This window comes from Oncorhynchus clarkii, chromosome 20 (genome assembly GCF_045791955.1).
Source record: "Oncorhynchus clarkii lewisi isolate Uvic-CL-2024 chromosome 20, UVic_Ocla_1.0, whole genome shotgun sequence".
In the NCBI taxonomy this organism is placed as follows: Eukaryota; Metazoa; Chordata; class Actinopteri; order Salmoniformes; family Salmonidae; genus Oncorhynchus; species Oncorhynchus clarkii.
This window is the reverse complement of record NC_092166.1, coordinates 65,281,789-65,306,998: the sequence shown is the minus strand read 5'-3', so window position 1 is coordinate 65,306,998 and position 25,210 is coordinate 65,281,789. Positions and strand designations below refer to the sequence as shown.

General features: G+C 44.7%; 1 protein-coding gene across 1 annotated transcript in view; it reads left to right on the top strand.

Moving 5' to 3' along the window:
- The window catches only part of LOC139376737 (transformation/transcription domain-associated protein), an 82,032-nt gene that overhangs the window by 41,737 nt on the left and 15,085 nt on the right, over nucleotides 1-25,210 (top strand). Inside the window, exons 55-64 of the mRNA XM_071119627.1 lie at nucleotides 2,639-2,776; nucleotides 3,185-3,297; nucleotides 4,734-4,869; nucleotides 6,118-6,309; nucleotides 12,598-12,793; nucleotides 13,575-13,693; nucleotides 16,361-16,507; nucleotides 16,884-16,984; nucleotides 19,912-20,113; nucleotides 23,510-23,671. Coding sequence (XP_070975728.1) covers nucleotides 2,639-2,776; nucleotides 3,185-3,297; nucleotides 4,734-4,869; nucleotides 6,118-6,309; nucleotides 12,598-12,793; nucleotides 13,575-13,693; nucleotides 16,361-16,507; nucleotides 16,884-16,984; nucleotides 19,912-20,113; nucleotides 23,510-23,671 — 1,506 coding nt within the window. The remainder of the gene's footprint in view (nucleotides 1-2,638; nucleotides 2,777-3,184; nucleotides 3,298-4,733; nucleotides 4,870-6,117; nucleotides 6,310-12,597; nucleotides 12,794-13,574; nucleotides 13,694-16,360; nucleotides 16,508-16,883; nucleotides 16,985-19,911; nucleotides 20,114-23,509; nucleotides 23,672-25,210) is intronic.

The window sequence follows — 25,210 nt, the reverse complement described above, 5'->3', positions numbered from 1 at the left end:
CCACTGGTGCCCACTGTCCAGTAAACTCTAGTTGTACATACTAGAAAGCACAGCTTTCGGTATATCGTTGAAGCTTACAGGGAAACTGACACGATCAGGACTACTTAAAATTATTTTTACTTTAAAACTCCAAAATCAAGTCTCCATTTTATGGGTAGAATGTGTGTTAATCAAATTGCTACAATTTAGACGATTTTAAAATTGAATTTCAACAGTATCCCCTTTAAACATGTCAACGTTCCGAACGGGACTTTACCTGCGGTGATCTTTGTGGCATAACAATGCACGTGATTGACTGGAAATTATACCTACAGTAACATTGTTTCTTTTGATTGATTTAAACCTGCAGTGACGTTATGCTGGAAATAACATTAGATTGATTTAAACCTGCAGTGACGTTATACTGGAAATAACATTAGATTGATTTAAACCTGCAGTGACGTTATGCTGGAAATAACATTAGATTGATTTAAACCTGCAGTGACGTTATACTGGAAATAACATTAGATTGATTTAAACCTGCAGTGACGTTATACTGGAAATAACATTAGATTGATTTAAACCTGCAGTGACGTTATGCTGGAAATAACATTGATTTAAACCTGCAGTGACGTTATACTGGAAATAACATTAGATTGATTTAAACCTGCAGTGACGTTATACTGGAAATAACATTAGATTGATTTAAACCTGCAGTGACGTTATGCTGGAAATAACATTAGATTGATTTAAACCTGCAGTGACGTTATGCTGGAAATAACATTGATTTAAACCTGCAGTGACGTTATACTGGAAATAACATTAGATTGATTTAAACCTGCAGTGACGTTATACTGGAAATAACATTAGATTGATTTAAACCTGCAGTGACGTTATACTGGAAATAACATTAGATTGATTTAAACCTGCAGTGACGTTATACTGGAAATAACATTAGATTGATTTAAACCTGCAGTGACGTTATGCTGGAAATAACATTAGATTGATTTAAACCTGCAGTGACGTTATACTGGAAATAACATTAGATTGATTTAAACCTGCAGTGACGTTATACTGGAAATAACATTAGATTGATTTAAACCTGCAGTGACGTTATACTGGAAATAACATTAGATTGATTTAAACCTGCAGTGACGTTATACTGGAAATAACATTAGATTGATTTAAACCTGCAGTGACGTTATACTGGAAATAACATTAGATTGATTTAAACCTGCAGTGACGTTATACTGGAAATAACATTAGATTGATTTAAACCTGCAGTGACGTTATGCTGGAAATAACATTAGATTGATTTAAACCTGCAGTGACGTTATACTGGAAATAACATTAGATTGATTTAAACCTGCAGTGACGTTATACTGGAAATAACATTAGATTGATTTAAACCTGCAGTGACGTTATACTGGAAATAACATTAGATTGATTTAAACCTGCAGTGACGTTATACTGGAAATAACATTAGATTGATTTAAACCTGCAGTGACGTTATACTGGAAATAACATTAGATTGATTTAAACCTGCAGTGACGTTATACTGGAAATAACATTAGATTGATTTAAACCTGCAGTGACGTTATGCTGGAAATAACATTAGATTGATTTAAACCTGCAGTGACGTTATACTGGAAATAACATTAGATTGATTTAAACCTGCAGTGACGTTATACTGGAAATAACATTAGATTGATTTAAACCTGCAGTGACGTTATACTGGAAATAACATTAGATTGATTTAAACCTGCAGTGACGTTATACTGGAAATAACATTAGATTGATTTAAACCTGCAGTGACGTTATGCTGGAAATAACATTAGATTGATTTAAACCTGCAGTGACGTTATGCTGGAAATAACATTAGATTGATTTAAACCTGCAGTGACGTTATACTGGAAATAACATTAGATTGATTTAAACCTGCAGTGACGTTATACTGGAAATAACATTAGATTGATTTAAACCTGCAGTGACGTTATGCTGGAAATAACATTAGATTGATATTTGCCCTCCATTTTAGTGACTTAATGTACACAGTCTCTTCAAGAACATGTATTTACATTTTTGTAGCTTTATGTTATGAGAACCATGTCGGTATAACTTGAAGATTTGGGTTAGACGTACCTCTGTCATTTTATATCATGATAGTTTCTACTATCAACCATACCCAACACAGTCATAACAGACACTTGCTCGTCTTTATACTAATGCTCAACTTTCGATTCTATTTTTATTCCGTCAAGCTTCTATTTTTAGTACCTCTTTTTTTTCTATTATTGTTGCATATCGAGAGGTGAACCTGCGAGTAAAGCATTTCATTGTACTATGTACAGCGAGTATCCAGTGCATATGATAAATCCATTTGACTTGACACAGCTCCGACTGATCCTGCTCAGAGAGGCCCAGCTCCATGAGCAGCAGATTTCCATTTAGACTGGAAAATGAATGTCTTCATGCAATAACTGTTAGTGCATTGAATCTAATTGTATCGCATCGATTTATTCCTCTTATCAATCCGAATCGTTTCAAACTACAATAAAATATAGTTCCTTTATGGTGGCCCATGTATCTAGATGTGTATGGAATAGTCTTTGAAAGGGAAGATGTACACCCCTGATCCCAACTCTGTGTGGTCCTATAGGAGATCCTGGACTCCCTGGCAGAGCTGTACTCTCTACTGCAGGAGGAGGACATGTGGGCAGGGCTGTGGCAGAAACGCTGCAAGTTCCCAGAGACCTCCACGGCTATTGCCTACGAGCAGCACGGCTTCTTCGAACAGGTGAGGTCTTGTTGATTGATGCACTGGCAAATTTGATAATGTTGTAAACATTGTACAATTTCGACTACAAAGCCTACAGCTGGGTAGGTAGCCTTGCACGAGCCTTGGCTTGTGCGAGCTGGAACAGCTCATGGGAGCAAAAGCCTATCTCCTGTTTCTGTAGCATGAGGCAGCGTGATTTACAACACCCCCTGGACAGGGCGCTGGTCTATCGCAAGGCCTTGCCCCCAATCTATCTCCTTAATGCCGAGTCCAAGGCAGAGATGCACCAGGTTCCATTTTTACAGTATTTGGTATGACTCTGCCGGGGATCCAACTTCCAATCTTAGGGCGGACACTCAATCCACAAGGCCACTGAGTTGGTCACAGCTGGGTAGTACTGACTATTTACTATGTTACCTTCAACAGGCCCAGGAGAGCTATGAGAAGGCCATGGAAAAAGCCAGGAAGGAACACGAGAGGAGCAACGCCTCTCCTGCCATCTTACCGGAGTACCAACTCTGGGAGGACCACTGGATACGGTAAATAACTGATGTATTTACTGGTCTAGTTGTTTATCCCTGGTAGGTGTAATAACTGCATAATTACTGTCAGAACTATGCAGTTGCTATATAATATTTGTATTTGCCATGTAATTAATGGTGTATAAAATAACTACATGTTCCTTCCATGACATTATGAACACCTCTTTCCATGAGACTAACCAGGTGAATCCAGGTGAAAGCTATGATCCCTTATTGATGGCACTTATTAAATCCACTTCAATCAGTGTAGATAAATGGGAGGATTTTTAAGCATTGAGCCATGAATTGTGTGTGTGCCATTCAGAGGGTGAACTGGCAAGACAAAATATTTAGGAGCCTTTGAACAGGGTATGGTAGTAGGTGCCAGGATTACCGGTTTGAATGTGTCAAGAACTGCAACGCTGTTAGGTTTTTCCATGCTCAACAGTTTCCCGTGTGTATCAAGACTGGTCCATCATCCAAAAGACATCCAGCTAACTGATACACATGTGGGAAGCATTGGCGTCAACATGGGCCAGCATCCCTGTGGAATGCTTTCAACACCTTGTAGAGTCCATTCCCTGATGAATTGAGGCTGTTCTGAGGGCGACTCAATATTAGGAAGGTGTTCCTTATGTTTTGTACACTCAGTGTATATTATTCAAATGTTATTTGTCACATGTGCCAAATACAACCGGTGTAGACCTTACAGTGAAATGCTTACTTACAAGCCCTTAACCAACAATGCTTTAAGAAGTTATTATGAAAAATAACAAATAATTAAACAGCAGCAGTAAAATAAGTGAGGCTATATACAGGGGGTACCGGTGTGGGGGAACCGGTTAGTTGAGGTAATATGTTCATGTAGGTAGAGTTGGTAGTTAGTGACAATGCATAGATTATAAACAGAGTAGCAGCAGCGTAAAAGAGGGGTCTGGGTAGTCCTTTGATTAGCTGTTCAGGAGCCTTATGGCTTGGTGGTAGAACCTGTTAAAAGAAGCCTTTTGGACCTCGTCTTGGCGCTCCGGTACCGCTTGCCGTGCGATAGCAGAGAGAACAGTCTATGACTAGGGTGGCTGGAGTCGTTGACAATTTTTAGGGCCTTCCTCTGACACCGCCTGGTATAGAGGCCCTGGATGGCAGGAAGCTTAAGGCTGTACTGGGCCGTACGCACTACCCTCTGTAGTGCCTTGCGGTTGGAGGCCGAGCAGCTGCCATACCAGGCAGTGATGCCTTTTTAGGGTCTGAGGACCCATGCCAAATCTTTTCAGTCTCCTGAGGGGGAATAGGTTTTGTCAAGCCCTCTTCACGACTGTCTTAGTGCGTTTGGGCCATGATAGTTTGTTGGTGATGTGGACCCCAAGGAACTTGACGCTCTCAACCTGTTCCACTACAGCCCCGTCGATGAGAACTGGTATTCATCTTGATATCAACTCTCCTCCCTGTTTCTGCAGCTGTTCTAAAGAGTTGAACCAGTGGGAGCCTCTGACAGAGTACGGCCAGTCGAAAGGCAACAGCAACCCCTACCTGGTACTGGAGTGTGCCTGGAGAGTCTCCAACTGGGGCGCCATGAAGGAAGCGCTGGTACAGGTAGGGGATGCCCAACACACATACACGCTGACACGGCTATACACAGACCACACAAGCGCACATAGACAGTCAGACAGACAGACACACACACACACTCAGCTGAGGTCTGGTTCCCAGCTCCAGAACTCTCGTAAAGCTGTGGAAATGTAGTTTGGCAGTCGTTAGGAAGGTTAATTTATCAGCCTCGTGTTTTCTAAAGCAGAGTAGAGGAGGGAACGTGATAGTAGCTGACACATAACAAATACTCCTGCCTTGCTTTCCGCTCAAGGAGATTTTGAAACGAGCCACTGTCCTGAGGTGACATCTCATTAAACTGTCCAGCAAAACCTTTTAACTAGCAGCCTCTTACATTCAGTCTCTCTCTCTTTCTCGGTCTCTTGGCATGGGAAACATATGTTTACATTGCCAAAGCAAATGGAATAGACAACAAACAAGGAACATTTTGTAAACATTACACAATTTTTAAAAGAATAGACATTTCAAATGTTATTATTGGCTATGTAGAGTGTTGTAACAATGCAAGTTTTTGAAGTTTTAAAGGAAAATAAATATGGTTTGTAATTACAATGTTTGCTCCACTGGTTGCCCCCCTCTCTCTCTCTCTCTCGTTCCTCCATGGTTTTGCATAGATCTAATAATATTTACGTGTCTGTGTGATTAATTGGCCCAAAATCTGTTGTGTGTTTTGTTACGTGGCGGTGGTAGAAGACAGAGTACAGCAGGCTGCTGCTGTTGTGGTGAGGCTCTGTCTATCTGAATGGCCCAGCTTTCAATTAAACAGCCTCTGATAAGGCCACCACTGTCTACGGGAGATTCATCACCTATCCCTCGTCTGTGATAAGTGCACATTGAACGATCGCTGTAATTCTCTCCCCCATCAACACACACAGACCAAGACACACACACACACACACCTAATAATGTTTCACAGGTTTGACTGCGCAGAAGGCAGGCTCCCATTGGGCTTTTGTTAGTGTTGTGGTTAATGCACTCAGTGGTCTGATCAATATAGTCTCTGCTCACCTCCGTGTCAGGCTGATTATTCATTAACCACTCAGGCCTTTTAAAAATGATGAGGAGAATGAATTGAACAGCTGGTGTATTGTGTCCTGTTAGAGTGCTGCTTTGTGACAGTGGCATGAAGTAATTCACTTGAGATGCACACAAAGAATTGCAGTCCAAATAGGCTCACTTTCTCATATGCACCGAACGTGTGTGTGGGTGTGTAACCTGTCTCTAATCTGTAAGGTGGAGCTGAGTTGTCCTAAGGAGATGGCGTGGAAGGTGAACATGCACCGTGGTTACCTGGCTATCTGCCATCCAGAGGAGCAGCAGCTCAACTTCATAGAACGGCTGGTGGAGATGGCCTCCAGTCTGGCCATACGGGAGTGGAGGAGACTGCCTCACATCGTGTCCCATGTACACACACCACTACTTCAGGTAAGAGATGAGGGAGGCAGACACAAGCACCACCTGAATATGTCTCAATTCTTAATCAAAATGAAATAAAAGTCTGGAACACATCTCTTTTGATCACTGTATTGCCAAATGAAGAGTCGATCAGTGATCCCAGCCAATTTACTGGGGAAAACACTGATAATCTGTTTTCTGGGAATGAAGAGGGGAAAACACTTCCCTGAAAGTGCAATACAAACAAGAGGGAGGGAGATAATGGAGTGAGACAGACTGAGAAGGAGGAAAAGAAAGAGGAGAGGGAAATAAAATGGACGAAAGAGGAGAGGGGAGTGAGAGGAAAAGAAATGGAGACAGAAAGTAAAGTAGCGAGACCGAGGCAGTAACTTTAGACTGTCTGTAATTGCTTCCCCCCCCCCCCATCAGATAGTGTTTGAATAAATACCTGTTCCAAAATTACATTTGCATGATGAATGGCCACTCCAAAATGAAGGTTATAAATGTGCCATCGGCTGATATTAACAGATAATTGTGAGAATATTGTACTGCCCAATTTATTTTGTTTCTGGTGATTTGATTTGGTCGGTCCACCGACCGATTCAGGACGTTTCTCTTTTGAAGGCAGCTATTTGAATTGCGTGCTGCTACATTCATTTGTCTGTGGTCCCATTCATTATAAAAGCAGGAAAACAACTTTTCTTTCCTGCTTAGTGAACTCAGCAGTCGTAAATCTTTATTTCAGTACCATACACTTAAAGCCCGGAGAGCCTCTAAAACAAAGGCTTTCTGCAGGTAAATAACTAGAATCAAACTGCATTCGGAATCAAGCCATCAAAATAAAGGACTTTCCAATGAATTTACACCAGCTATATTGATCGTTGGCTTTAGTATTAATCTTGATTGATGGGTTGATGAAAATGATTGATCGTCATTCGTGTGTAGATTCTAGCAGCTCAACAGCATTTCATATCCCGGTTTAGACTGTCTGTACTCACTAAAGATCCCATGGCACTTATTGTAGGGGTGTTAACCCCGGTGTCCTGGCTAAATCCCCAGTCTGGCCTTCATACCATCATTCACCTAATCATCCCCAGCTTCCAATTGTCTCATTCATCCCCTCTTCCCTGTAACTATTCCCCAGGTCGTTGCTGTAAATGAGAATGTGTTCTCAGTCAACCTACCTGGTTAAATAGAACAAATAAATTAGACCCTTCAGAATGGAGACTACATACCTTTTAGTCTTTGTCTGAAAGAAGTGATTAGCCATTAAAGTAATATGATGTTCTGTCCCTGCCACCAGCCCTAGCCTTAATATGATGTTCTGTCCCTGTCACCAGCCCTAGCCTTAATATGATGTTCTGTCCCTGTCACCAGCCCTAGCCTTAATATGATGTTCTGTCCCTGTCACCAGCCCTAGCCTTAATATGATGTTCTGTCCCTGTCACCAGCCCTAGCCTTAATATGATGTTCTGTCACCAGCCCTAGCCTTAATATGATGTTCTGTCACCAGCCCTAGCCTTAATGATGTTCTGTCCCTGCCACCAGCCCTAGCCTTAATATGATGTTCTGTCCCTGTCACCAGCCCTAGCCTTAATATGATGTTCTGTCACCAGCCCTAGCCTTAATGATGTTCTGTCCCTGCCACCAGCCCTAGCCTTAATATGATGTTCTGTCCATGTCACCAGCCCTAGCCTTAATATGATGTTCTGTCACCAGCCCTAGCCTTAATATGATGTTCTGTCACCAGCCCTAGCCTTAATATGATGTTCTGTCCCTGTCACCAGCCCTAGCCTTAATGATGTTCTGTCCCTGCCACCAGCCCTAGCCTTAATGATGTTCTGTCCCTGCCACCAGCCCTAGCCTTAATGATGTTCTGTCCCTGTCACCAGCCCTAGCCTTAATATGATGTTCTGTCCCTGTCACCAGCCCTAACCTTAATATGATGTTCTGTCCCTGTCACCAGCCCTAGCCTTAATATGATGTTCTGTCACCAGCCCTAGCCTTAATATGATGTTCTGTCCCTGTCACCAGCCCTAGCCTTAATATGATGTTCTGTCACCGTCACCAGCCCTAGCCTTAATATGATGTTCTGTCACCAGCCCTAGCCTTAATATGATGTTCTGTCCCTGTCACCAGCCCTAGCCTTAATATGATGTTCTGTCCCTGCCACCAGCCCTAGCCTTAATATGATGTTCTGTCCCTGCCACCAGCCCTAGCCTTAATATGATGTTCTGTCCCTGTCACCAGCCCTAGCCTTAATATGATGTTCTGTCCCTGTCACCAGCCCTAGCCTTAATATGATGTTCTGTCCCTGTCACCAGCCCTAGCCTTAATATGATGTTCTGTCCCTGTCACCAGCCCTAGCCTTAATATGATGTTCTGTCACCAGCCCTAGCCTTAATGATGTTCTGTCCCTGCCACCAGCCCTAGCCTTAATATGATGTTGTGTCCCTGCCACCAGCCCTAGCCTTAATGATGTTCTGTCCCTGTCACCAGCCCTAGCCTTAATGATGTTGTGTCCCTGTCACCAGCCCTAGCCTTAATATGATGTTCTGTCCCTGTCACCAGCCCTACTCTTAATGATGTTCTGTCCCTGTCACCAGCCCTAGCCTTAATGATGTTCTGTCCCTGTCACCAGCCCTAGCCTTAATATGATGTTCTGTCCCTGCCACCAGCCCTAGCCTTAATATGATGTTCTGTCACCAGCCCTAGCCTTAATGATGTTCTGTCCCTGTCACCAGCCCTAGCCTTAATGATGTTCTGTCCCTGTCACCAGCCCTAGCCTTAATTATGCTCTGTCCCTGTCACCAGCCCTAGCCTTAATGATGTTCTGTCCCTGTCACCAGCCCTAGCCTTAATGATGTTCTGTCCCTGCCACCAGCCCTAGCCTTAATATGATGTTCTGTCACCAGCCCTAGCCTTAATATGATGTTCTGTCCCTGTCACCAGCCCTAGCCTTAATATGATGTTATGTTACCAGCCCTAGCCTTAATATGATGTTCTGTCACCAGCCCTAGCCTTAATTATGTTCTGTCCCTGTCACCAGCCCTAGCCTTAATATGATGTTATGTCCCTGCCACCAGCCCTAGCCTTAATATGATGTTCTGTCCCTGCCACCAGCCCTAGCCTTAATGATGTTGTGTCCCTGTCACCAGCCCTAGCCTTAATATGATGTTCTGTCCCTGTCACCAGCCCTAGCCTTAATATGATGTTCTGTCCCTGTCACCAGCCCTAGCCTTAATATGATGTTCTGTCCCTGTCACCAGCCCTAGCCTTAATGATGTTCTGTCCCTGTCACCAGCCCTAGCCTTAATGATGTTCTGTCCCTGTCACCAGCCCTAGCCTTAATGATGTTCTGTCCCTGTCACCAGCCCTAGCCTTAATATGATGTTCTGTCCCTGTCACCAGCCCTAGCCTTAATATGATGTTCTGTTACCAGCCCTAGCCTTAATATGATGTTCTGTCACCAGCCCTAGCCTTAATGATGTTCTGTCCCTGCCACCAGCCCTAGCCTTAATATGATGTTCTGTCCCTGTCACCAGCCCTAGCCTTAATGATGTTCTGTTCCTGTCACAGGCCCTAGCCTTAATGATGTTCTGTCCCTGCCACCAGTCCTAGCCTTAATATGATGTTCTGTCCCTGTCACCAACCCTTGCCTTAATGATGTTCTGTCCCTACCACCAGCCCTAGCCTTAATAGGATGTTCTGTCCCTGTCACCAGCCCTAGCCTTAATAGGATGTTCTGTCACCAGCCCTAGCCTTAATATGATGTTCTGTCCCTGTCACCAGCCCTAGCCTTAATGATGTTCTGTCCCTGTCACCAGCCCTAGCCTTAATATGATGTTCTGTCCCTGTCACCAGCCCTAGCCTTAATGATGTTCTGTCCCTGTCACCAGCCCTAGCCTTAATGATGTTCTGTCCCTGTCACCAGCCCTAGCCTTAATATGATGTTCTGTCCCTGTCACCAGCCCTAGCCTTAATATGATGTTCTGTTACCAGCCCTAGCCTTAATATGATGTTCTGTCACCAGCCCTAGCCTTAATGATGTTCTGTCCCTGCCACCAGCCCTAGCCTTAATATGATGTTCTGTCCCTGTCACCAGCCCTAGCCTTAATGATGTTCTGTTCCTGTCACAGGCCCTAGCCTTAATGATGTTCTGTCCCTGCCACCAGCCCTAGCCTTAATATGATGTTCTGTCCCTGTCACCAACCCTTGCCTTAATGATGTTCTGTCCCTACCACCAGCCCTAGCCTTAATAGGATGTTCTGTCCCTGTCACCAGCCCTAGCCTTAATAGGATGTTCTGTCACCAGCCCTAGCCTTAATATGATGTTCTGTCCCTGTCACCAGCCCTAGCCTTAATGATGTTCTGTCCCTGTCACCAGCCCTAGCCTTAATATGATGTTCTGTCCCTGTCACCAGCCCTAGCCTTAATGATGTTCTGTCCCTGCCACCAGCCCTAGCCTTAATAAGATGTTCTGTCCCTGTCACCAGCCCTAGCCTTAATATGATGTTCTGTCACCAGCCCTAGCCTTAATATGATGTTCTGTCACCAGCCCTAGCCTTAATATGATGTTCTGTCCCTTACACCAGCCCTAGCCTTAATATGATGTTCTGTCCCTGTCACCAGCCCTAGCCTTAATATGATGTTCTGTCCCTGTCACCAGCCCTAGCCTTAATATGATGTTCTGTCCCTGTCACCAGCCCTAGCCTTAATATGATGTTATGTTACCAGCTCTAGTCTTAATATGATGTTCTGTCACCAGCCCTAGCCTTAATGATGTTCTGTCCCTGTCACCAGCCCTAGCCTTAATATGATGTTCTGTCCCTGTCACCAGCCCTAGCCTTAATATGATGTTCTGTCACCAGCCCTAGCCTTAATATGATGTTCTGTCACCAGCCCTAGCCTTAATATGCTGTTGTGTCCCTGTCACCAGCCCTAGCCTTAATAATGATTTGTCCCTGTCACCAGCCCTAGCCTTAATATGATGTTCTGTCCCTGTCACCAGCCCTAGCCTTAATATGATGTTCTGTCACCAGCCCTAGCCTTAATGATGTTCTGTCCCTGCCACCAGCCCTAGCCTTAATATGATGTTCTGTCCCTGTCACCAGCCCTAGCCTTAATATGATGTTCTGTCCCTGTCACCAGCCCTAGCCTTAATATGATGTTCTGTCCCTGTCACCAGCCCTAGCCTTAATATGATGTTATGTTACCAGCTCTAGCCTTAATATGATGTTCTGTCACCAGCCCTAGCCTTAATGATGTTCTGTCCCTGTCACCAGCCCTAGCCTTAATATGATGTTGTGTCCCTGTCACCAGCCCTAGCCTTAATAATGATTTGTCCCTGTCACCAGCCCTAGCCTTAATATGATGTTCTGTCACCAGCCCTAGCCTTAATGATGTTCTGTCCCTGTCACCAGCCCTAGCCTTAATGATGTTCTGTCCCTGTCACCAGCCCTAGCCTTAATGATGTTCTGTCCCTGTCACAAGCCCTAGCCTTAATGATGTTCTGTCCCTGCCACCAGCCCTAGCCTTAATATGATGTTCTGTCCCTGTCACCAGCCCTAGCCTTAATGATGTTCTGTCCCTGCCACCAGCCCTAGCCTTAATAAGATGTTCTGTCCCTGCCACCAGCCCTAGCCTTAATATGATGTTCTGTCCCTGCCACCAGCCCTAGCCTTAATGATGTTATGTCCCTGTCATCAGCCCTAGCCTTAATATGATGTTCTGTCCCTGCCACCAGCCCTAGCCTTAATATGATGTTCTGTCCCTGCCACCAGCCCTAGCCTTAATGATGTTCTGTCCCTGTCACCAGCCCTAGCCTTAATATGATGTTCTGTCCCTGTCACCAGCCCTAGCCTTAATGATGTTCTGTCCCTGTCACCAGCCCTAGCCTTAATATGATGTTCTGTCCCTGAAGGTAAATAGATGGATCAAAGTGGCTTATCAACTATCAGGTGTTTGCTTCTCGGACCTCATTTCAGAGAAGGTTTTTCCAATAGCCATCATAAGCCTGTAATACAGTGGGCTAATGGGTTTGGAATTGGCCTGGACATCCTGCCTTTCTTACTGTCATAGAGAAAGAACAGAAATCCTGCCAAGTCTCATCCCTCCGTCTTCTGTACCCCTCCTTCTCTTTCTCTGTTTACCCTGGCCCTCTGTCTCGCGCGCTCTCTCTCTCGCACTCTCTTTCCAATTATTTCCTGTCACCACTGTTCTCCACACTCATTCTTTCTTCATCTCCTCCCCTTCTCTCTCCATTCCTCCATTCTCTCAAAACCCTTAAACTTTCCCACCCCTCTCCTCCCCAACCAGGCTGCCCAGCAGATCATCGAGCTCCAGGAGGCGGCCCAGATCAACGCCGGACTGCAGCCAGCTAACCTGGGCCGTAACACCAGCCTCCACGACATGAAAACTGTGGTGAAGACCTGGAGGAACAGGCTGCCCATCGTCTCTGATGACCTCTCCCACTGGAGCAGCATCTTCATGTGGCGGCAGCACCACTACCAGGGTAGGTCTCACACCTATTGTTACTCACAATGGGGACAACTCTAAAAGGCCATAGTGAGCTGAACCCCTCAGGCTCTCTCTACCTTCCCAAATGTCAGCTCTCTAAATGACTTGTTTACTCTGCATGACACACACACACACACACACACACATACATATGAGAGGGGGCGAGAAGAGACAGACAGTGAGTGTGAAGGAGAGGTAGCGGAGGGGAGGGGGAAGCAATGCCAAGGGACTGCATGACAGCACAGACTAAGTTTGGAGGGAGGGAAAGAGCTGGAGATAAGAAGAGATGAAACTCTGTGGCAAAGAGGGGGAGGAAGGAGGAGTGGATATGAAAAGGACAAGGGGAAGGAAAGAACAGTACAAAAAACAGAGGGGAAAGATGGAACAAATTGGAGGTAGAAGATGAGGAGACATGGTAAATAAAGGGAGAGTTGAGTGAATTTAAAAATTTGGTCTCGTTGTTGTCTGTGTCCTCTATAACATGACACACGCTGTGGTGCCAGGCGTTGTCCTGCAGTGACTTTGAAACCATTCAGACTTAGCATCCTGAAAGATGTCTGTGGCAGCTTTAGTGCTGCGATGAAACTACTACAGCTATGATGACAAAACTCGAGAACATGAGACATCATTGTCTTTGATATTCATCCTTAGTTATATTTCTAATGCTTTCATCCAAATTAACTTTGTTACATAGTCAAGCTCAATAATATGGAGCCCCCTCTACTCTACACTGACTGGACTGTAGTGACATCTTGTTCTCCTCCTTCCTATCCCAGCCATCGTGACGGCGTATGAGACCAACACGCAGCACGACCCCAACACCAGCAATGCCATGCTGGGGGTCCACGCCTCCGCCTCTGCCATCATCCAATATGGCAAGATAGGACGCAAACAGGTACCATGCTCACTGTGTGATAAATCACTATCTGCCAAGATTACGTGTTCACCAGGGTTGGATTTAATTTCAGTTGCCAAATCTGGAAATGGAAGATTAGATTAGAGCATTGAAAATAAAATGTCCCATTCTTTTGATGGTTTTCCAATTTATGAATTGAATTGTTTCCAACTCCTGTGTGGCTCAGTTGGTAGAGCATGGTGCTTGCAATGCCAAGGATCGTGGGTTCGATTCCCACGGGCCACCCATACAAAAAAATGTATGCATGCATGAGCTTTGGATAAAATGGCACATTTAAAGTATTCACACCACTCTCCTTTTCCACATTTTGTTGTTACAGCCTGAATTTAGAGATTGTCACTGAGCGAATTCTGTTTTTAGATTTTGTATTACAAATTAATTAAATGAAAAGCTGAAACATCTTGTGTCAAAGTGTTCAAGCCCTTTGTTATGGCAAGCCGAAATAAGTTCAGGAGTCAAAATCAGTGTGGAAAATTAATGCTCAGTTTCAGTCGCGCACGGCATTGCAGTACCCCAGCAGCATTTTAGCCACAGACTTATGTGCCGTCTAGTTTGTGTTTTATAATTGTGCAATGTGCATAACTTGACTTTTTCTATGGAATTGGCATATCGTTCTCATTCTGAGAAGTAGGGTGATTTTTCTCCAGGTAAGCCACTTGATTTCCAGTTGTTCAACCAGTTGGGAGACAAGCGTTTATTCATAACAGGTCAACTCTTCTACCTTGTTAGCAAGCAAATACATCCAAGTTGGCTGAAGTGATTTTTGCAAAATAAAGCAGGTAAAACTATTTAGGTCATTTTATTAGTAGGTCTTATGGTTGTGGAAGGCTTATGTTTAGCCTTCGTATCATTTTAGAAGCCCTGAATTCATTAGATTGTTCCTGACTTTTTGAAATGTGGTGTAGTGATCTTTTAATTGTACTACAAAGCTTATTCAGAGGTTTAAAAACAAACAAAAAATTGAGGGTAACACTGAATGTAGAAAACATTAACACATTACAAATATTGAGTTGCACCCACTAGTGCCCTCAGAACAGCCTCAATTCATCAGGGCGTGGACTCTACAAGGTGTTGAAAGCGTTCCACAGGGATACTGGCCCATGTTGACTCCAATGCTTCTGACAGTTGTCAAGTTGGCTGGATGTCCTTTGGGTGGTGGACCATTCTTGACACACACGGGAAACTGTTTTGCGTGAAAACCCCAGCAGCGTTGTAGTTCTTGACACTACTATACCCCGTTCAAAGGCACTTACATCTTTTGTCTTTCTCACTCACCCTCTGAATGGCACACATACACAATACCTGTATCAAGGCTTAAAAATCCTTCTTCAACCTGTCTCTTCCCCTTCATCTACACTGAAGTGGATTTAACAAGTGACATCAATAAGAGATTATAGCTTTCACCTGGAATTATCTTGTCAGTCTGTCATGGAAAGAGCAGGCGTACCTAATGTTTTGTACACATGGTATATTGTGAATTGCCCATAAGTTTTGAATTGCCCAGCCCTAATTCTGTGTTCAATAATAGTGGTTAACATTATTTCTGAGGGACCTTACAGACCAATTATCTGTAAGGTCCCTCAATCAGTCATGAATTTTAAGCACAGATTTCACAACAAAGACCAGGGAGATTTTCCAATGCCTTTCAAGAAGGGCATGGATTGGTAAATATGTAAAAAAAAAAAAAGAAGAAGAAGAAGAAATTAAAATAAAGACATTTGAATTTCGCTTGGAGCACGGTGAAGTTAATAATCAGGCTTTAGATGGTGTGTCACACCCAGTCACTACAAAGATATAGGCGTCTTTCCAAACTCCGTTGCCGGATAGGAAGAAAACCAGAGTCCAATGGTGATTTTAAAACTATTACAATGGCTGTGATGTGAAAACTGAGGATGGATCAACATTGTAGATACTCCACAATACTAACCTAAATGACAGAGTGAAAAGGAAGCCTGTACAGAATAAAAATATTTAAAAAAATGCATCCTGTTTGCAACAAGTAATAAGTAATACTACATACTTTTTATGCTGAATACAAAGCATTGTTTGAGGCAAATCCAATGCAATACTTCACTGAGTACCACTAATTATATTTTTACGCTGGTTTGAAAGGAGTTTTTAGGATAAAATGGAATAACAGCCAAAATCCCAGAAAACCTGGTTGTCTGCTTTCCAACAAACACTGGGGGACGAATTCACCTTTCAGCAGGACAATAACATAAACCAAGATGACATTGACTGTTCCTGAATGGCCTAGTTACAGTTGACTTAATTAAATCAACTTGACAATCTATGACAAGACTTGAAAATGGCTGTCTAGCAATGATCAATAACCAACTTGAGTGCTTGAAGAGTTTTAAAAGGTGTGCAAATCCAGGTGTGCAAAGCTCTTAGACTTACCCAGAAAGACTCACAGCTGTAATCGCTGCCAAAGGTGATTGGGGTTGAATACTTATCTAATCAATATTCAACATTTCCTTCCACTTTGACACTGGAGTATTTTGTGTAGATCGATGACCATAAATTACAATTTAAATGTATTTTTAATCCCACTTAGTAACACTGTGGATAAAGTACTTACTGAAGGCCCTGTATTATAATGTTATTACTATTTTGAATGTTATGAACCTGTATGCTTCCCCTCAGGGTCTTGTGAACGTGTCTCTGGACATCCTGAGTCGTATCCACACCATCCCCACGGTGCCCATCATAGACTGCTTCCAGAAGATCCGCCAGCAGGTCAAATGTTACCTGCAGCTGGCAGGGGTCATGGGCAAGAACGAGTGTATGCAGGTGAGGAAGTGGTCATTTGGAGCTCAGTTGGTAGAGCATGACGCTTGCAACGCCAGCGTAGAGGGTTCAATCCCCGGGACCACCTGTTTGTACATGTGTGCCTGACTAAGTCACTTTGGATAAAAGCGTCTGCTAAATGGAATATATTATTACATGAAGTATGTTTTATTGATGATGATAAGACCTTTTTTATCTGATAAATGTTCCCCTGTCTGAAGTTTTTTCCCCCATTTTTAAAAACCCCATTGAAGACTTCACTTCAATGCCTTTTGAAATACATGATCTTAAATGATGAAAGAGCGCTTATTGAAATTCACTTTCTAAATAGTGACTGAGTATATTTGGTGAACAAAGTTGTTTTCATCTCCCTCTGTAGGGTCTGGAGGTGATAGAGTCAACCAACCTGAAGTACTTCACCAAGGAGATGACAGCTGAGTTCTACGCTCTCAAAGGCATGTTCCTGGCTCAGATCAACAAGTATGTACTCCTCTAGACCGTTACAAGTGATGGCTGAGTATGACTGACTGTCTGAGTGTATGACTGTCTGAGTGTATGAATGAGCTCTTCAGGTTGACTTGGTGACGGACTCAGGTTCTAATCTCAGACTCTTATTTCTAACCGTGTCCTCAACACACGCCCGTGTCTACACTACGTTCTCACTGCAGGGAGTGCCTGCAGAGCAAACACACACACACACACCTGTGTCTACACTACGTTCTCACTGCAGGGAGTGCCTGCAGAGCAAACACACACACATCTGTGTCTACACTACGTTCTCACTGCAGGGAGTGCCTGCAGAGCAAACACACACACACACCTGTGTCTACACTACGTTCTCACTACATGGGGTGCCTGCAGAGCAAACACACACACACCTGTGTCTACACTACGTTCTCACTGCAGGGAGTGCCTGCAGAGCAAACACACACACGCCTGTGTCTACACTACGTTCTCACTACAGGGGGTGCCTGCAGAGCAAACACACACACACGCCTGTGTCTACACTACGTTCTCACTACAGGGAGTGCCTGCAGAGCAAACACACATGCCTCTGTTCCCTTCCCCAATCTCACATACCCGCACACACAAACATGCACGCACGCACACACACACACACACACACACACACACACACACAACCCTCTCTATGCCCTTCCCAAATCACACATCCACACACAACCCACTTTCCCCCTCACCCTTCAGTGCCCACTCTCCTCATCAGCCCTGACATGACGGCTCCCCGCGGGGGTGAAATAAAAATGGGGGATAGCTTATTAAATATCCGCGCCCAAATAATTAACTCGCTGGCAATTTACTGGAATCTCTGGTATCAGCAGAACTTAGCCTAACCTCAGCAGTAAGGACCCAACACAGTCATTACGAACACACACGCACACATACACACACTCACTCTGCGGGAGTATGAACCGCTTTGGGCCTGGGGTTTGGGCCTGGGGTAGACAGTTGGGGCGTACAGTTAAGTGGTGTATCTGTGTGTGACTTGACACTCTGGGCGTTTCTCCCCCTCTACTCCACTCCCGCTGAGGAGAAACTGTTTATGTACTTTGACACGGCCAATGTGACGAGCACATAAAGTATGTCTGGAGGGGCCTGGTTTAGACTCCCACAGCAATCAGCCTCCATGTTCCTTTATGGCAATGCCAAATATGTTGTTATAGTAACCCTTTATAATTGATTGGCCCGCGAGCCATTTTAAAGCAGGTGTGCTTTCTCCTCGCTGTTTGAAACCTCTCCCAAAATGGTAGGGAAAGGTTGTTTGACTAAGTCCTGTTGAGCTCTTGTTTTGTTTACAGACAAGTGTTTTTATTTTGACTAAGGGGCAGATGTTTATTTTTTTATGGGGTGCCTTGCCCCTTATTCCTTAATCAATTCCTGAATTGGTTGTAAAATTATTCAAATGTTTTATGTCTTTGAAAGCGGTTGATGACTGTACATAGTTTTCAGCATAAACAACATTCAAACGTAGGTCTCTGCCAGGTTCCACCTTGTCTGTCTGTCTCCCTCGCTCTTCTTGGTATTTTCAGCTATAAACTGGAGCTGAACACTTGAGCCGTGAGTTCCAGATTCTGAAAGCAGGATCAAGAATCCTCTTCTGGGTTAAAGTTTATTCCAGTATACGGCGCCATTACCTGCTTTGTGACGTTGATGACATGTTGCGACGCTGTTAAGCTGCTGTAATACTGTGTGGCTGGCTCTGACATACTCCACAACATTAAACGCTCTAGACCTTCACTGACGTAGTCATGTTACTTTCTAGCGCTAGCCGTAATAATGGGAGGAGAGCCTTGTCGATGAGGGGAAGTTTTAAAACTGATCGCTATTGATATACATATTCTAAATATAATTTTAACACTATCCTCGCTCTCTGCCGTACTCTACCCTTTCCCAATCTCCATTTTGCTACATCCTTCATCCCCTCTATTCTCTCTCAACGTACTCTCCCCTCTATTCTCTCTTCCTCTCCATATCCCCATCCCCCTCTTTCTCCTTATCTTCCCATTTCCCCCCCTCTTTCTCCTCTATTCTCCCTTCTCCCTTACTCACTCTTCATTTCCCCCCCCCTCTTTCTCCTCTATTCTCCCTTCTCCCTTACTCACTCTTCATTTCCCCCCCTCTTTCTCCTCTATTCTCCCTTCTCCCTTACTCACTCTTCATTTCCCCCCCCCCTTTCTCCTCTATTCTCCCTTCTCCCTTACTCACTCTTCATTTCCCCCCCTCTTTCTCCTCTATTCTCCCTTCTCCCTTACTCACTCTTCATTTCCCCCCCTCTTTCTCCTCTATCCTCCCTTCTCCCTTACTCACTCTTCATTTCCCCCCCCCTCTTTCTCCTCTATCCTCCCTTCTCCCTTACTCACTCTTCATTTCCCCCCCCTCTTTCTCCTCTATTCTCCCTTACTCACTCTTCATTTCCCCCCCTCTTTCTCCTCTATTCTCCCTTCTCCCTTACTCACTCTTCATTTCCCCCCCTCTTTCTCCTCTATTCTCCCTTCTCCCTTACTCACTCTTCATTTCCCCCCCTCTTTCTCCTCTATTCTCCCTTCTCCCTTACTCACTCTTCATTTCCCCCCCTCTTTCTCCTCTATTCTCCCTTCTCCCTTACTCACTCTTCATTTCCCCCCCTCTTTCTCCTCTATTCTCCCTTCTCCCTTACTCACTCTTCATTTCCCCCCCTCTTTCTCCTCTATTCTCCCTTCTCCCTTACTCACTCTTCATTTCCCCCCCCTCTTTCTCCTCTATTCTCCCTTCTCCCTTACTCACTCTTCATTTCCCCCCCTCTTTCTCCTCTATTCTCCCTTCTCCCTTACTCACTCTTCATTTCCCCCCCTCTTTCTCCTCTATTCTCCCTTCTCCCTTACTCACTCTTCATTACTCCCCCTCTCCAGGTCAGAGGAGGCCAACAAGGCGTTCTCGGCAGCGGTCCAGATGCATGATGTCCTGGTGAAGGCCTGGGCCATGTGGGGGGACTACCTGGAGAACATCTTCGTTAAGGAGCGCCAGCTGCACCTGGGTGTCTCCGCCCTCACCTGCTACTTGCACGCCTGCCGACATCAGAACGAGAGCAAGTCACGCAAGTACCTGGCCAAGGTGGGTTAGAGATGGAGTTCTGCTCGTGTGATCCAAGCACATATAGATGAGCTGGAGTTCTATGCCTCATGAGGAACAGCTACTAGTAACCTTCCAGCTTCTGTGAAGGACATGGCTCTAGCATGCCATCATTCGGTGTAAGCAACTGCTAATATTATGGATCACAAATGGTGAAAATGCTAGAGTTACGTTTATTTGCTTGCCTTGCAACTTCACCTGTGAAGGTCTCTCTCACGGATGAACAGGAAAGCACCTGTGAAGGTCTCACACGGATGAACAGGAAAGCACTTGTGAACTTAAACCCACAAATGGTTTTCAGTGTGTAGGAGTTATTTTCATTTAGACATCATTTTGACTCCACTGGGCTGTAACTAGGTTCTCGAAATGGAGTATTTAGAGAAAGCACTTCCTCTTTCTGATTGTTTGCGTGGCGCACCTATGTCAAAGAAACACCATCTATTCTTTACCACCAATCACTACTATAGTCTCCTTTTCTCTAGGGAAGGGATTATCAACTAGATTCAGTCTGAGGACGATTTGTTTTTCTTGAGTGGATGGTCAGGGGGTCGGAACATATCAACAAATAATTTGTAGACTGCAAATTGACTGCCAGAAGCCGAAACAACAGATATAATATTTGTATAAAACGTAATAATTTCAAACCTTGCATACATTTGTGTATGAGTACATGTATCTCTCTATTATGCGTGGGAATATTTTGGAACTTAGAGCTGATTTTCCCCCCAACATGCAACAATTTTAGTATTTGGAAATCAGTCATTTGAAATGAATTCATTAGGCCCTAATCTATCGATTTCACATGACTGGGAATGATCACAGATGCCATTAAAAAAAAAGAAGTTTGGCGTGGGTCAGAAAACCAGTCAGTATCTGCTGTGAACACCATTTACCTCATGCAGTGCGACACACTTCCTTTACATAGAGTTGAACAGGCTGTTGATTTTAGTATGTTGTCCCAATCCTCTTCAATGGCTGTGCGAAGTTGCTGGATATTGGTGGGAACTGGAACATGTCGTACACGTCGATCCAGAGCATTCCGAACATGCTCAATAGGTGACATGTCTGAGTATGCAAGCCGTGGAAGAACTGGGACATTTCCAGCTTCCAGGAATTGTGTACAGATCTTTGCAACATGGAGCCATGCATTATCATGCTGAAAGATGAGCTGATGGCGGCGGATGAATGGCACGACAATGGGCTTCAGGATCTCGTCACGGTACCTCTGTGTATTCAAATTGCCATAGAAAAAAATGCAATTGTGTTCGTTATCCGTAGCATATGCCTGCCCATACCATAACCCCACCGCCACCATGTGGCCTGTTATAGCTGTCAGGAATCTTGGCCCCAGTGATGTACTGGGCCCTACGCACTACCCTCTGTAGCACGTTATGGTTGAATGCTGAGCAGTTGCCATAGCTGGCGGTGATGCAACCGGTCAGGATGCTCTCGGTGGTGCAGCTGTATAACTTTTTTGAGGATGCCCATGCCAAATTCAGTCTCCTGAGGGGGAATAGGAGTTGTCGTGCCCTCTTCACGACTGTCTTGGTGTGTTTGGACCATGATAGTTTGTTGATGAGGTGGACACCAAGGAACTTGAAGCTCTCAACCCGCTCCACTACAGCCCTGTTGCTGTGAGTGGGGGCGTGTTCTGCCCTCCTTTTCCTGTAGTCCACGATCAGCTCCTTTTGTCTTGCTCACATTGAGGGAGAGGTGGTTGTCCTAGCACCATGCGGCCAGGTCTCTGATCTACCTATAGGCCGTCCCATCGTTGTCTGATCAGGGCTACCATCGTTGTCGTCTACAAACTTAATGATGGTGTTGGAGTCCTTCTTGGCCACGCACTCGTGGGTAAACAGGGAGTACAGGAGGGGACTAAGCACACACCCCCTGAGGGGGGCTCTGTGTTGAGGATCAGGGTGGAAGATGTGTTGCCTACCCTTTACATGTTATTTTTGTTCTATGTATGTGTGTATGCACACACTGAGTGTACAAAACATTAAGGATGAATGCATGTTAAAGCTATGATCCCTTATCAATGTCACTTGTTAAATCCACTTTAATCTGTGTCGATAAAGGGGAGAGTACAGGTTAAACTGGGGGGGGGGGGGGCAACAACTCAATATTAGGAAGCTGTCCTTAATGTTTTCTACACTATATATATATTCATTAATTCTCAGGAAACCTGGCAGTCAAATAAAATGAACCACAGAAAATATTGGTATGCCAGTTGGGGAACCCTGCTCTAGAGGGTCAATCTCATGCTGCACTCTAAAATGACTGAATACAAGTTCACCAGCCACCCCAATTCCCCCTCTGCTTCAGACTGACCATCACCAACAACCAGACCAATCAGTAGTACACACTCTGATCCTTTGATGCGCTCTCTGGAGGTCATGACCTAGCTGACTGTGGTACCAGAAACGGCGGACAGTTGTAGCTAATAGTCCTACAGCAAAGCTATTGCAGGGGGGTGTTGAATCTTCTGCTCTGTGTTGTAGAAATATGTCCAGGTAAGATGCTGTAATTGGATCCTTCTTGTGTGATGGTGGACATTGGACAGCAGCATAGAAAACACTAAATGGGCAGTAGGGCATCATTAACATGACGATCCCCTGACTCTTTCACCTGTAGTAAAAATGAGAAACGGGACAAAAGTCTCTCCCTCTCCAGTATTAGCTGTGAATATTGGCCGTCACACAAGTACTATAATCAGCTCTTACAGAAATAATCAGGGCCATTAGCTTCCATTTCCTCTGGGCTGGTGTTTCTGGGGGGATAACATTAAACAGTGCACTCTCACACAAGGGGGTGGGGGGGGGTGTATGTTGCCCTTGCTATTGTATGGAGAGAGGAGATGGCTGGCCGGGGCTCGGTAACCGGGGATGTGTCCCAAATGGCTCCCTATATAGTGTACTACTTTTCAAAAGTAGTGCACTATATAGGGAATAGCTTTCTGTTTGGGACACATCTTGGGTCTGGTCCTGGCAGCATTTAGAGCCTGATGGATGAGCAGAGATGTCCAGTGATTATCAGTAATTATACACAAGCTGTGTGGCCTAGCTGGCTGGCTGATAGGGGGTGGGGGGGTTAATGTCTCCATCAACAGCCCCCCCAGGAGGGAGTTCACCTGCTCTGTGACCCACTCCTCCCCTTCTCAAAGCGGCTAAAGCTTGCCAAGGAACGCAACCTCCCTCTCACTGTTCATGTGTGCCACTGATCTGAGCTCCAGAGATGGTCTGGTGATGATATTACAGGCAATTAAGCCCTTTAGTCACCATTTGAAATGTTGATGTAATTTGTGTCCATGCTGCCTGAGCTCGCCAGCAACCTCCCTCTAACGGTGTCACTGTTCTCTCTCCTGCCCCCCATTCCCAGGTGCTGTGGCTGCTGAGCTTTGATGACAAGAACACCCTGGCGGATGCTGTGGACAAGTACTGCATCGGGGTGCCGCCCATCCAGTGGTTGGCATGGATACCACAGCTCCTGACCTGCCTGGTGGGGTCAGAGGGCAAACCCCTGCTCAACCTCATCAGCCAGGTACGTCAACCTGTGTACCTACAGCACACCTGTGACCACTCACAACACCCGTACCCACAGAGATCCTATTCAATGAAGTTGTAATATGTAATTCTACGCCTGTACCCACCTCCCGTCCATAGAATAAGCCCATCTGTCTACAGCACAGCTCGTTGTAATTCTAAGGTAGAAAAAAGGAGGAGGAGGCATTGCTGCTCCATAGGTCTTATTAGATTGGTGCTCTTTGGCAAAGGGTTAATTGGTCAACAAAAAAAACAAGGAGCACCAAGGCACTCTTCATATTTTAATTCTATAAAAAGTGCCTTGGTCCTCGTTTTTTATTTTGTTTCTCAACTTTCCTGTACCAGGGACGGACAAGCTAAGGACCTTTCTGTACTACAAGCACTCCTATCCTCCTCTCCTAAATGTAAATGTTCCCCCATCTGTATCTGGCCTTGCATCTGTCCGTCTGTAAATACTGAGTGGACAGGTGTGTGTGTGTGTGTGTGTGCGCGCAGGCACGTCAGCCTAATCGAGATGGATTAACAGCACTCAGTGCCAGAGTGGTCTCTCCAGCACTTTCTATTTATCAAATTAACCATTCAGATTCCTCTCCTCATGTATTGGCTTCCCCTTCCTCCAGTGAGCCCTTTTCAATTATTTATAGAAGGAATGAATATTAAGTTAATATCAAACTCATCCGCAGTGCAGGAACAGAGCTGACAAATAAAGTAAGGGACTAATTTGCTTTTCGTTAATGGAGTATTATTTCCGAGCAATTGAGAGGTGGGAACTTCAAAGACTATTTGGCTACATCAAACACCCCTTATCCACCCAGTAGAGCGGGAAATGGGAGAGAAGAGACAGCGAGGGTGGGAGAAGAGGGAGCGAAGAGATTTATAGATAATCTCTCACGTGAAGTGGAAACACGTTATTCTAAGGCGAGTCAGACAAGCCCACATCATGTGCTTAATGGGATATAAATATGGTTTGTTTAGTTATTAAATCAGGGTTTCTCAACCTTTTTGTAGCCTATTAAGGTAATGGTGAGATCATGGAGAGGTTTATGAATGGCTTTTGCAGTTTGGTATTTGGGGAATGGATGGGTGAAGCATTTTGTCACCCGTCTGCCTTCCTCCTCACCATATGATGAGTGAAGGGGAAAAGGTTGACTGTCTGTAAAAGAGAAAAGCACCTTTTAATGGATGGAAGCCTTTATCTTAGCGACGCTGAATAATTTAGTGTTGTGGGCGGCGGCCGCACGGCGTGATGCTTTAAAAACAGACAGTGAAATATTAATGAAGGTTAACCCTGAGGAGCAGAGGAGAGATGAATCACAGCGTTAACAGTCCTACAGCGAATCTAATCCCCCTCCAAAATATAACATCCTTCATCTCCCATTAAGAGCCTGATCTCTCCTTACGCTCCTCCTCCTTTCTCTCCTTCTGCCTCATCTTTAATGCCCTGCTAAGCTGCCACTTATCTATCCATCCCTCCATCCTCCTCTCCATCACCCAGCATAGCCCTCCCTCTGTACTGTTAATGGGAGGCTGAGCCAGG